The sequence below is a fragment of the Gopherus evgoodei genome, chromosome 17, assembly GCF_007399415.2.
Source record: "Gopherus evgoodei ecotype Sinaloan lineage chromosome 17, rGopEvg1_v1.p, whole genome shotgun sequence".
In the NCBI taxonomy this organism is placed as follows: domain Eukaryota; kingdom Metazoa; phylum Chordata; order Testudines; family Testudinidae; genus Gopherus; species Gopherus evgoodei.
In genome coordinates this window covers 18846505-18858927 of record NC_044338.1, presented here as the reverse complement: position 1 = coordinate 18858927, position 12423 = coordinate 18846505, and the positions used below count along the sequence as shown (strand labels likewise).

The window sequence follows — 12423 nt, the reverse complement described above, 5'->3', positions numbered from 1 at the left end:
AAACCAAATAAACCCCTAGGGGAAACAGGGACTGAAGCAAAGGGGAGAGCTGTTATTGTCAGGGAATTACTGGGAAAATTTATGAGAGGAAAGAAGGCACATTAATGCGGCTGCTATCCCAGGACATGATTCCACTTCACCCATCACATGCCTTGCTCAATCTGAAAAGAGAAAGTGTGAGGAACAACCCCCCCTCCCCCACAGCATAACACCAAATACGAAGTTTTGTGCTCCACAAAGTCCCTTTGTCCTCAATGAAAAGGAGTGCGGGTGAAGTTTGCATAAGTTTGACTTGTCAAGGAACCGTCATCCAAGGGAAAGAACCATTTCCATGGCAACCTCTGCGTGCCACGGGGCATCCAGTCAATTCAAAGCGCTTTCTTAAAGGTCTGGTAGGCAGTGGGAAGTGATTGAAGTGCCAGGCTTTTCATCAAGTTATGATAAAAACAAAGCGATACCCTACTACAGGCAGTTTTCCCCTTGACGTTTATGATTGTGAGAGCTTTAAACAGGCTCATCCACACAGGCAAACTGGCCTCTGAACTCTTCCTTTGAAAATATGCTTTAGGCAAACAATGGGGAAGAGGAGTGAAGTGATGAGAACATCAGGTATCTAATAAACTCAGATGCAAGCACAAGGCTAGTGGAAGTCAGAGGAGGCAGCACTGGCCCATAAGTTAATGTTCCTTTTTCCAGTGAGGCTGTTCAAATATCATGTTAGCCCAGTATGATTTGCTACAAGGAAGGCAAGATCTAGGGTAAAATTCTGCATGCAAACAGTATTTTCATCAGTATTCTACATTAAGTGTATATAATGGAAATCACTTCAAGCCAGCACCCCTAGTTCAGCAACTCTGCACCTCTTCCCAAAAGACGTCTTTGCACATGTGCATCATCTGGGTCCAGCTGAATTCACCACACGCCTTCTCCACACTCGCTAATTCTTTAGACAAAAGAGGTTTGTGGGAAGACAGCAGAATGTAAAGTGGGGGAAGGTTCTGGCTCTTGGACTTTCCAGGGAGTTATTTAGGGGTCAGCGGCAAGCCAATATTTTCACCAGTATTCTACATTCAGTGCAAAACTCAATTCAGCCTTAAAGCTATTGAGCTGCAACTGGCACTTCCCTAATAAATGAAATGCAACAGCCATGAGGTCACCAAGCTGGTCCTGATGTTAGACAAGGGGCTAGGATTGGGGCCAGCGCTGCGCATGTGCTTGGATTCTCTCCTAATACCCCAGTTTCTCGTTTCTGTAGCTCTGATGGAAATACATTGAAGACAGCAGCCAGGAAATACGGGTTAGGGTGGATGTTGATTCAGAGATGAGCACCCCCTACTGAGTCCCCCTCAGTGCTTGTTGCAGTACAGTGCCTCCTGGCATCCCACTGGGAGCTTAGGTTGGGTTCTGGCTCAGTCAGTGCCAACAGGAATAAGACATTGCATTGCTCTAGCTTCTCATGTCCCTGATCCCCAACTGCTTTGCCAGGAGAGGGAGCATTAGTGTCCTCCTTTTAAACGACAAAGGCACAAGGAAAGGAAATAACTTGTCTCAGGTTATACCATACACCCAGGGCAGAGAAGTGAGCAGAACACAGTCTCCAGCCTCAACCCACTGGACCAAAACTGCACCAGCTTTTGGGTTTGAACTGGGACCAAAAACAAAGGGACCAAGATATCCTGAGAGCACCTGATCTTGTGACTGCCCTCTTCCAATTCTGGGGACATGTGTCGTTTGGAGAGCTCAGACAGGCAGCTGGATATCTGGATGCTCACAAACACACAGTGCTTGCCCAGCTCTGGAATGGATGTTGGTGCACTGAAAACATAAGGCTATTTTCACTCACGTATGCATGCTAACCTCCTGGCTGTAGCTGTAAGCGTTTCTGATCAGGCTCAATGGGGAGCCATAGTCCATTAACACAAACATCCCATAGAGAGCAGCTGATGTGAAGTGGCAGCCGCATTAGTCGGAGCGAATCACTCTCTCTTTTTAAAAAAAAAATGTAATTTTAACTCAGCATTCATTGCGTGTTTTCACATGGCAGCGCAGGATGAGCGAGTTCATGCACCGAGCCAGATTCTAGGAGCTTTGTGTTTTGGGGGCAGGAGGGGGAGGGGGGAACCTGGATGGTTGGGAATGAAACTCAGCAGCAAAAAGGCAGAGCGCAGCTCCAACTGGGGGAGCCGCCTCTCAGCTCAGCAGGCAGAACAGACAGACATTTTCCATCCCTTCTGCTTAGACCCAGTGGGATGAAATCCCCATTTGTAGGGAGAGTTTGTTAGCAGCAGCTGCCACCAGCATGCTCTACAGGATAGCAAGCTAATTAATTGTATTTTATGGAAAACTCTTCTCTGGAGTCTCTACAGCAAGCGAGAGACAGACTTTTACTATCTGCTCCCCTCCAGACTCCTTTCGGCTGTGTGATTCCTCATCTCTAGGGACTGTAAAGCTTCCAATGCCAGTGAGGCTCCCACAGAGCAAACAGCATCTGCCAGCTCCTTATTGATAAAACCATCACTACACTCTAGTGGCCTGGAACAGGAGTATTTACATACCAGAGAGCAGCTCCCCAAGAGAGGAAGCATGACTGTCTTGGAGTGTGGACAAATCCCCCTTTGCCAGTCAAACAGGGCTGTCTACCTAACAAATCCTTTTTTAAAAAACGGAGAGCCTCTTCTGTAATCTCTCTATAGGGAGAGGTGCCCAGAAGGCAACCAAAGACCAAATGCAGCCCCTAAGAGGGAGAGGACAAAGCAGATAGTCTTTTAGTGTTCTATTCGTCTAGAGGCCCCATTGTTCCAGGCACCATCCAAACACATAGGGAGAGACAGTCCCCCGAAGAGATTGCAAACAAAAGGTGGGAGGGGAAACAAATCAGAGGCAGGGCCGGCTCCAGGCACCAGCCCAGCAAGCAGCTCCTTGGGGTGGCCAACAGTGAGGGGCGGCACGTCTGGGTCTTCACTGGCAATTTGGCAGCAGGTCTCTCAGTCCCTCTCAGAGCGAAGGACCAGCCGCCGAATTGCCGCCACAGACTGAAGCAGCAGCATAGAGCTGCAGATCACGATCAAGATTTTTTTTTTTCCTATTTGTTTTTTGGGGTGGCAAAACCTTGGAGCCGGCCCTGATCAGAGAGGAATTAACTTGCCCAAGGTCACAGTGCCCGAGCCAGGAGTAAAATTCAGGGCTCCCAAGTCTCCATCTGCAGAGTTTTACTGCTGATTAAAACAACGAGCAAGCAATGGCTGTTTGCCTATAGGGGGCTAAAAGAATGGAAAACCCTACATGATCATCCAAGTGCACCTATCAGCTAGCGCGGGAAAAGAAGTATAGGAGCCGATACAAGGGGAGCACTTAGTTAATTGTTGGGGAATTGTAAAGTGTGGTCCAACACAGAAAAGTAACTGTGCAAAAATGGCACCAAGACAGATCAGTTGCATATTTAGTCTCCAGTCTTCACTGTAAAATATTAATTCTCTTAGCTCTGCAAAATACTCACAGCTCAGAGGCAGTAAGCAGGATTCTGTTCTGATTCATGCATCAGCAACAGAATTGTTACCCAGATTCTGGCCACAGAATCTTTGTTGCTAGAAACAGCTATTGTTACAGTGATCAAAACAGCAGGCTGGGAACTTTCAGATAAGGCAGAAAGAGCCCAGCTTAACTGGCAGATCCCAGGGTGAGGAGATGTGCATAGGGGAAATGCATCATTTTCCCTGTAAACTGAGCAGATTTGCTCTAGAAGCCAGAGAGTGTATCATACATACATGCCATTGTTATAGTCATTTTAGGACAGCCCTAAGGAGTCTGGCAGTACACCAGACCTCCCCCGGCCAAACAGAGTGGAATTTGGACCTGATTTGGAGCCTGGGCCCTTGGGACAGAGATTCAACACCACCACCACCTTGTCTCTCTGGAGTACCTTCCAATGAAAAACACCCATGCACCAAGCCTCATAACGTCACTGCACTCGCTAAGTAATGCCATCAGTTAGCTCCCATGCGGTGCTGGAGAAAGCTACCAAGCCCTGGGTTAGCACAGAGGGGCAGGGTTTGCCTCAGGGACAGACATCACTAGTGACTGCTTGGGGCCACTGTGTTTAAGGGTATGTCTACACTACACACTAAGCCTGGACTCTGACCCAGGTTTGAGCCCAAGGCCTGCTTCTGTCTACACACAAATCAGCTTGACTTGGGTCAGCAAGCACTCAGCGCCCAGGTCCTCTGATCCTGGTAGCGGGGAGAGAAAGGGAGGGATAGGGAGTGGGTCAGAGCTCGAGTCCTGCTGTGACTTGGTCCAAGCCCTTCCATTTTGCAGTGTGGATGAAGCTCAAGTCGCAGACCCAAGTCAGAAGATCTGCATGGTGTAGCATGGAAATGTTAGCATGGCTGGGAGACCCAGAGCCAGCCAGTGTAAACCCAGGTTTACAATGAAGCATGAACACTCAGGTGTGGACCCAAGCCCCACAGGCAAGGGGTTAGTGTGCTATGCAGACATACATTAAGAGTCTCCATAGTCCAGCACTGTTATCAGTTCATCTGCCCCTTCCACACTCCATAAAGATGGCTGTGGAGGAGGAACGGCAAGACAAATGCAACAGGGCAGTTGAATGTTAATATTATAAGTGTACGCTACGTTCAGGGGTGGATTAAAGCACTAGAGGATCTTCAGGCAAAGAACTGGCAGTGGCGTGGTGCACAGCTGATCGGGAAGAGGATACACGCCAAGGACGCAAAGTGCCCTTCCTCCCTCAGTCACCTCACCATGTGACAGGAGGGAAGGGCACAGGCAGCAGATCTGTGCAGTCACTGGCTGCTGGGGAGTGGAGAAGAGAAGCCCAGAGCTTTGGTGGGTTCAGTACAGTCTCAAGGCATCCAGGGTGCCTTATTAACCAAGCAGCCTTACCTTCAGCACAAAGGTGTTGTCTTTGTCCGGCATCTCCAAAGGCATGGTCGTCCGGACCTCAATGATGGCTGAGAGTGGGATGCTGACCTTAGGTTTGGAAGCCTGGAAGAAATAAAAGGAATGAACAGTGCCTGTATAATAGAAGTTCTCCCAATGGACGATACAGCCCAGCTCACAGCAAGGCAAGCTCCCTCCCCAGTCTGTGCAGTTATTAAAAAAAAAAAATGATTTCCCTCATGTGCCTGATAACTTCAAGATCTTTTAATTAAGCCAAGAGACACCCCAGTGGAAGATAGGAGAGTTAGCGTATTTTACTGCCAACCCGCTTGCTTATTTCAGCACCTGCTGACATTCCAGCTCTGTTGACTACATTAATGTCTCTCTGTTTTTTTAATCTCTCTCTCTCTCTTTATTAAGATGCGCTGGGAAGAAATAATGCTATCTGATCAAGGAAATATTTAGCATGCACAAAACACATGGGGAGTCAGAGCCAGGAAAGGGCAGATGGATGGGGGATATGACAGTTTATCTAGAAAAGAGAGAGGCATTTCAATAGGTAAGTGAAGACACATCTGCTTTGTCTATTGTAGGGAATTTTGACAAAAAAATTGCCACTGGGGTTGCCATCAGCTCAGCTGCATCAGTAAGAGCTTTAATGGGGATGCAGCTCTGGTAGCTTCCAGCTTTTCAACACAGTGTGCCAGAGCCTCATCAGCACTAAGGTCAAGATCCTCCACTGCTGTAAACTGACGTAGCTCCACTGCAGTCAACTGAGTTACCCTGATTCACCCCAACAAGAGGCTCCAGCCCCAGGGCACCGCCTGGAACAGCTGAACTGGCAGCAGCACCAGTGGGAATCTGCTGCTAAGATTCTGAGCATTTGAGCTTGTTCCAGAATCTGGGATGAGCCTATGTAGTGAAAACTGAAATGTTCAAAATAGCACATGCACGTGAATGGACACAGTGCTAAAATTAAATGAACCCAGGGGTTCTCAAACTGGGGGTCGGGACCCCTCAGGGGACACAAGGTTATTACTGGGGGTCGCGAGCTGTCAGCCTCCACCTCAAAACCCGCTTTGCCTCCAGCATTTATAATAGTGTTAAATATATAAAAAAGTGTTTCTAATTTATAAGAGGGTGTCACACTCAGAGGTCTGCTATGTGAAAGGGGTCACCAGTACAGAAGTTTGAGAACCACTGAATTAACCCATCTGGAGCCTCGGGGAATGCAGGGGAGGGGGGTTTCCCTTGGTAGGGTTGGAAAGGAGGTAGGTGGTGTAGGATATTGCTCTTCTCATGTGATCCCTCCCCCATGGAAAAGATAACCGCTGTCTGCAAGCCTCAAACTGCTGAATGAGCTTTAGGGTAGGGAAGGCTGTGCCCCCCCCAAACAGCCTGGGCCTGCCTCCCATCCACTTCCTGCCCCCCAACTGCTCCCTTCAGAATCCCCGACCCAACCTGCTCCTTGTCCCCTCACTGCCCACCCAAGACCCCCTCCTCACCCACCCCTATTCCATCCTCTGACTGCCCCGACCCCTAAGTCCTGACAGAGCCCCGGAATGTCCACAATCCAATCCCCGTTCCCCGACCCCTGACCGCCCCCCCCCAGAATCTCTGCCCCCTCCCTGTCCCCAGGACTCCCTGCCCCTTATCCAGCCCCCCCGCACCCCCCTACCATGCTGCTTACCGCTGCCTCCCTTTCTCCCGGATCCTCACTGCGCTGCACCCAGGAGCGGCCCTGGACAGTGCTGCAGCGGTGTGGCTCCAGCAGGGCCTGGGAGCTCGCAGCCTCGCCCCCTTACCACACAGCTCTGAGTGGGGCGGAGTGCAGGCCCCACCCAAGCCACGCCACTTTAGCTCTGTCCAGGGCTGCTCCTAGGTTACTCCCACCTCTCCCCTCTCTCAGAGCCTCAGCATGCCGTGTCCAGGAGCTGCCCTGGCCCCTGGGCAGCGCTGCAGCAGCATGGCTCTGGCGGGACCAGAGCTCACAGCCGTGCCCCCTTACTACATGGCTCTGAGCTGGGCAGAGCGCAGGCCCCACCCAAGCCAGACCGCTTTAGCTCTGTCCAGGGCTGCTCTTGGACGTGGTGCGCTGAGGTGCTGGGGGATGGAGGAAGGCCAAGGCAGGGCCGGGCCATTTTCTGGGGGGCCCCTGTGGGGTCTGGGGCCAATTGCCCCACTTGAACCCCCCTCCGGGCGGCCCTGGTTTCCTATGTCTGTAAAGAACTCCGTGACGAAGGCTCTTTACTAAGCACTGGAAGACACTTTCAAAGTGAATCTTCTCCTCCTGTCCTCACCCTCCTGTCTTACCCAACAGACAAGAACAAGCAACTTCAGAGGCATAAATGCTGCTCTCTTTGGGCAATTGGATGGTCTCTATGCACCATTGCAGCCCTGGTAACAGACATACAACCTGATGCAGGCTAAGCACTTTGCACACTGTAGGGCAAGATAAATAATAAGCTGCTGTGTATCTCAGCTCCAGATTTGTGGTGTCTCCTTTTTTAATAGGGAGAGGGAGCATGTAGAACGGTTAGGAGCAGACAATACTGTCAGGAATCCTGTGTTCTATTCCCAGCTCTCCCAGTAATGCGCTGTCCGGCCTTGAACAAGGGACTTGACTGTGCCTCAATTACCTCCATCTCCTAAATATTTCCCTTCCCCTCACAGGTGTATAAAGATTGGTTGTTGCCCTCCATCCTAGAGGTGGCTGAATTTCCGCAGTGCTGTATGCTGAAGACAATTCAGTCCTGCTTCCACTGAAGTCTATTTCAAAGCTCCCAGTGCCCCAGAGGTACAGGAGTGGGCCTGTGCAAACTGTGCAAACACTTGCTACTGAGCGTAGTACTTACACCCCTGAAATCAATGGATGTACACCACTAGTAAACATCACTGGTAGCAAATGTTTGCAGGATTGGGCCCTAAACGTATACAACTCTTCGGAATAAAAAGGTGCTATACAAATGCAACATGATTACTAGCAAAAGCTTGTCAAGTAGCACACTTCATCAACAATCCCCAGATTTCTAGTAAATTGGCCCCCCTAGAATTATCACACATAGGGATTTGGAAACGAGAGTTTCCCTTAACTAGACAGACAGACAGACAAGCTAATCTTCCCGGAAGCTGTGCACCTGAATTCAAAGCAAGCTTCTAGAGAAGGAATAGAAAGGCAATGTAATCATCAGAAAACCTATAAGTTATCCCAAGTGCCTCCAGACTCTTCAATAATAGAAACAGGGTCATGATGCGCATAATGCCACAGACTATTAATAAAGGGTTCTGTTCTCATTTGTAAATCAGTGTTGCTGTGAAACAGGAACTAAGAGCTGCCTTTCCTTTCCCCTACGATTTCATTTGGCTGGGCCTGGGAGTTTCTGACCAAGTTACTTTCACTGCAAGACTCAAAATGAATGAAGGACTCTGATCTTTAGAAGTGCTGAGCGCCCACAAAGGATGGTACAAAGCTCAGTGGTTCCTCTAATGCTTGGTCTGAAGCAATGAATTAGCAGAAGCTGCTGGGCTGGTTTTTTTATTTTTAACCAGAGGCGGGTCAGAAAAGAGGAAGCAGCTGTTTAAAGGGAAGAAAATATGACAGCAGCTCTGAGGGGTAGAAGGAAGACGAGACTTGCTCTGACTCTTCTCAGGAACGGCACCCAAAAGAACCAACAAAGGGAGTCTTCACCGAGTTCCCAGCCCTGCAAAACACTGGCACATGTGAGGAGTCCCACAGAAGTCAATGGGACTCCCCAGATAAGTAAAGTTACTCCGTGCTTAAGCGCTTGCAGGATCAGGCCCTGTGCTTGGGCGGTGGTTTTAGGGCTTGCTCAGAGACTCATCACAGAAATAAATGGGGGCAGGCAAGGGAGGTTTTTGTACTTTGAATACCATCCAAACTGCTAGTATAACACCAAAGGGTAAGACGGGCTGCTGCCAGGTACTTCAAGCACCATATTTAATTTCTCTTCATGTTTTCAATCACTGTTGCTTTGGGAAAATATATTAAAATATTGTTAGAAAGTACAGCATCCACTAGAGAGGGGTTTTGCTTTTTCTTTCTTTCTTTTTCAAATGAAAACCCAATTAGTCCCTATTTTTGTAGGACCCACACAAAAACAAAGTAGTGTGCTCTTGTGCACGCTCAGGAGCAAAATTTTAAAGTCTCTTCCCACAACTGTACAAGAAAGCGAGGTTAACGCATCAGCGCCTCTCAAAGGGTGAGTTGGGAGTGGAAATACAGGAACATTTGCCAAATGAAGAAGATAGCTATCGTTAGGGAAAGATATTTAAGCGAAAGATTTCAGGAGGTTGTAACGATAACAATAAAAGACAAGACTGTTTTCCTAAAAAGCACTTAAAAGAGGTCCTTTTAACACTGATTCTTTCAAAAGGGAGATAAAAACAAACCTGAAGAAATACCTATTACCAGTTGTAATATTGTTTAACAGCAGTTACTGCTCCAGCTAAACCTATGGTCGTATCAATCTGCGCATAGACTCACAAGCAGGGCTCCCAGCTGGGCCAGTGCCAGCTGTGCATCTTTTATGCCCTAACTGCTAGTGCGGAAAGAGACTCTCGGGCAGGGGGAAGGGAGCTGGGGGGGGGAGGGGCGGGTAATGCAGTTAAAATTAATTAAATAAATAAACAAACAACAAACCCTCTAATTCGATCTCCAGTTCTCTAGGGGACATTAGAAAGGTTAGAAGTCAGTAAATAGAAACCAGATATTTCACTTGTTTGATGACACCCAGAATTCAGACACTATAAATGGTTTCACCCTAATGGATTTTTCATGTGTTCCGATCTGTTATGTACATGAGTGTTTTTCCTCCAGCTCAAATTCAGGTTAATACACTGTGAGGAACAGTTTGTATTTGACTCAAATATCTTCCTAAAGGGTATATATTTCTCTCTCTCTCTCACACACACAAACACACTCACACAGTTTGTATTGAATGTAAACATTCCTCTGCCAAGGTGTAAGCCCAAGTACAAGAGTAAGGACCTAATTTGCAGTCCATTTCAGATCAGTGGGCGATTCCCATTGACTTTGACAGGCTTTGGATCAGGGACTAAGCATAGGAGGCCCAAACTGTGAAATGACTTGTGAACGTGATTAGTTCAGTTCCACTGTGGAAGATGAATGAAATACAAAAAAACAACATAAATGGCACAAAAGTAACTTATCTACATTTCATAACCTAAAATTTAATTAGTAATAACTACCTCATCTGCAAAAAGTATCTACCTGGAAGCATTAGTTAATGTTTCTACAGAGCTTTTAAGAGAAAAAGTGCAACGTGCATGCCAAGTAAAATTAATGTGTCTCCACAGGTAAGAACAGTGTATGATTTTTTTTTAATCTCAGCAGGAAGGATGGTCCAGCAGCCGTGGCACTAGCCTGAGACTTGAGAGACCCAGGGTCAATTCCCTGATCTTCCATGGTCTCCTTGTGTGACCCTGGGCAGGTCACTTAGCCTCTCCCATGCCTCAGTTTCTCATCTGTACAATGGAGGATAATTGCACTTCCTTGCCTTACAGGGGTGCTGTGAGGGTACACACATTAAAGACAGTGACAGATCCAGGTACTGTAGTGATGGGGACCATATGGGTCCATTCCATAATGGGGATCATTCAGTCTCTCCATGTCCCCAACTCTAAAGTTGGGATAATAATTCTCTGCCATATGTTTGTGAGATGCTCAGATACTTGATGGTAAACAGGGACGTGCAGGTAGGTAGATATTAAATTGCATAATGAATCTAAAGTAGTTGGCTCCTCTTTTTCTGAAGCTTTCTTTAGGACCCTATGGAAGGAAAAAGTGCAGGGAAGAAATTGATAAATAAATGTTCAGGAAGGTAAGTAACTGAGAAGATCATTTGGGAAGGTGTGCTGCGAAAGAGGAAACAGGAACAATATTTACTATATGGGCTAGAATGCTCCTGGCAAAGACACTGAAGTCTTTCTTCTTTCTCTCATTGAAATGTTATGTGGGGGGGAGGGTGTCTGCATAGCAGCAAGCCTAAATGCCAGAGAGAGATTCAGGCTGAAAGATGATAATCCCCTTACATTTCTTTAGCTCCATTCATCCCACAGGTTGCGACAGCACTTTACAGTCTTACCCACTGCTCCACCAACTATACACAAGAACCACTTCATCCACCTCTGAATGCGGCCAGTGCTGGGATGAAACACGGCAGCTGTTTAACAGTGCACAGGAACACTTTTGGAAAAGGAGTGAATAACACTTTTCCAGCTGAAAACTCCCCTGCAGTTTAGGTAAGCAGAACAGAAAGTTGGATTTGCCTAGGACATTGGAGGCAGCATAATGATGGCTGCAAAGTGCCCTGGAATCTTTAATAATCAAAAGTGTTTAGGATCTTGGCTCTGCTTCTCACCTGAAAGAGGTCGCGTCCAGCAGGAGTCTCTTAAAGCTGTACTGGGGTATTGATTCAGCACTGACTCAAGGGTGAGGGAGGAAAGAGTGCCACCTACTGACTTATCACTACCTGCCTGACCTGCGGGATCCTTACAAGGCTCCAGTGGCCAAGGCAGCTACTGGCCATGTGCTGAAACTCTCTCTCTTCAGGATGATGTCACTGACAATTGGCCAAGGAAGCTGGGCTTGATTAGGCAAAACTAGGGAAGGTTTGGACTGAGTTCCATTCAATCTAAGCCACCACATTTCTCAGATAAAGATGTCTGAGCATACCTCAAAGGATCACAATGGAGAAGCTACAGAAAAGGCCGAAGCAGCTACTCCATTCTACACTCCTCTTTTCACTCCCTCACAGTGGTCTCAATGCTATTTCCTATGCACGAGCAGAGGTTCAATTTTGATTAAATTAGAAAAGGGTCAGGAATTGAGGTTCTAATTTAGCCCCTCTCTAGGTGGAATGTACCATCCTGAGGGCAGGATGGGCAGGAAAGGGGGCATGGCTGGAGTTCTTTATCCCCCGTTACAGTTACCTAGAGCTACAGAGAAACTGAACCTGTCAAAAACATGGGTGCGGGGTTCACAAGTTGCCTTCCTATCTGGAGGTGGGCAGGGCTAGTCCAGGCTCTGTACTGTGCACGTCTGAAGCGTGTGTGACAATGCTAATGGGCCGAGAGAACTCGAGACTGATCAGGCTCATCACAAGCGATTTTTACATCCCTGACATCCAGTTGGTGAATGGTCAGTGCAGCTCAGTGGGCAGCACCTGACAGAGCCTCGTTAGCCTTGCAGCTAATGGGCAGGGAGATATGGAGATCCAGCCTAGGCTCCAAACGTTTCCCCAGCAGAAATGAAGGGATAGAGGAGGTTCCTGTACATTGCAGGTTAACAGCTACTAGAAGGAAGTTCACTGGTGTATTGGGAGAGCTCCTGGCTTCAGTCTCCTGCCAGCAGGGCCAGCTCCAGGCACCAGCCCAACAAGCAGGTGCTTGGGGCAGCCAATGGTGAGGGGCAGCACATCCGGGTCGTCGTCGACGGGTCCCTCACTCCCTCTCGCAGTGGAGGACCAGCCACCGAATTGCCGC

General features: G+C 48.1%; 1 protein-coding gene across 4 annotated transcripts in view; it reads right to left on the bottom strand.

The window, feature by feature from the left end:
* SH2B2 (SH2B adaptor protein 2) overlaps positions 1-12423 on the bottom strand; it is a 70395-nt gene that overhangs the window by 19216 nt on the left and 38756 nt on the right. For all 4 annotated transcript variants that reach the window (XM_030536960.1, XM_030536958.1, XM_030536959.1 and 1 more), the window contains exon 3: positions 4903-5004. In XM_030536960.1, the coding sequence (XP_030392820.1) occupies positions 4903-5004 (102 nt within the window). The remainder of the gene's footprint in view (positions 1-4902; positions 5005-12423) is intronic.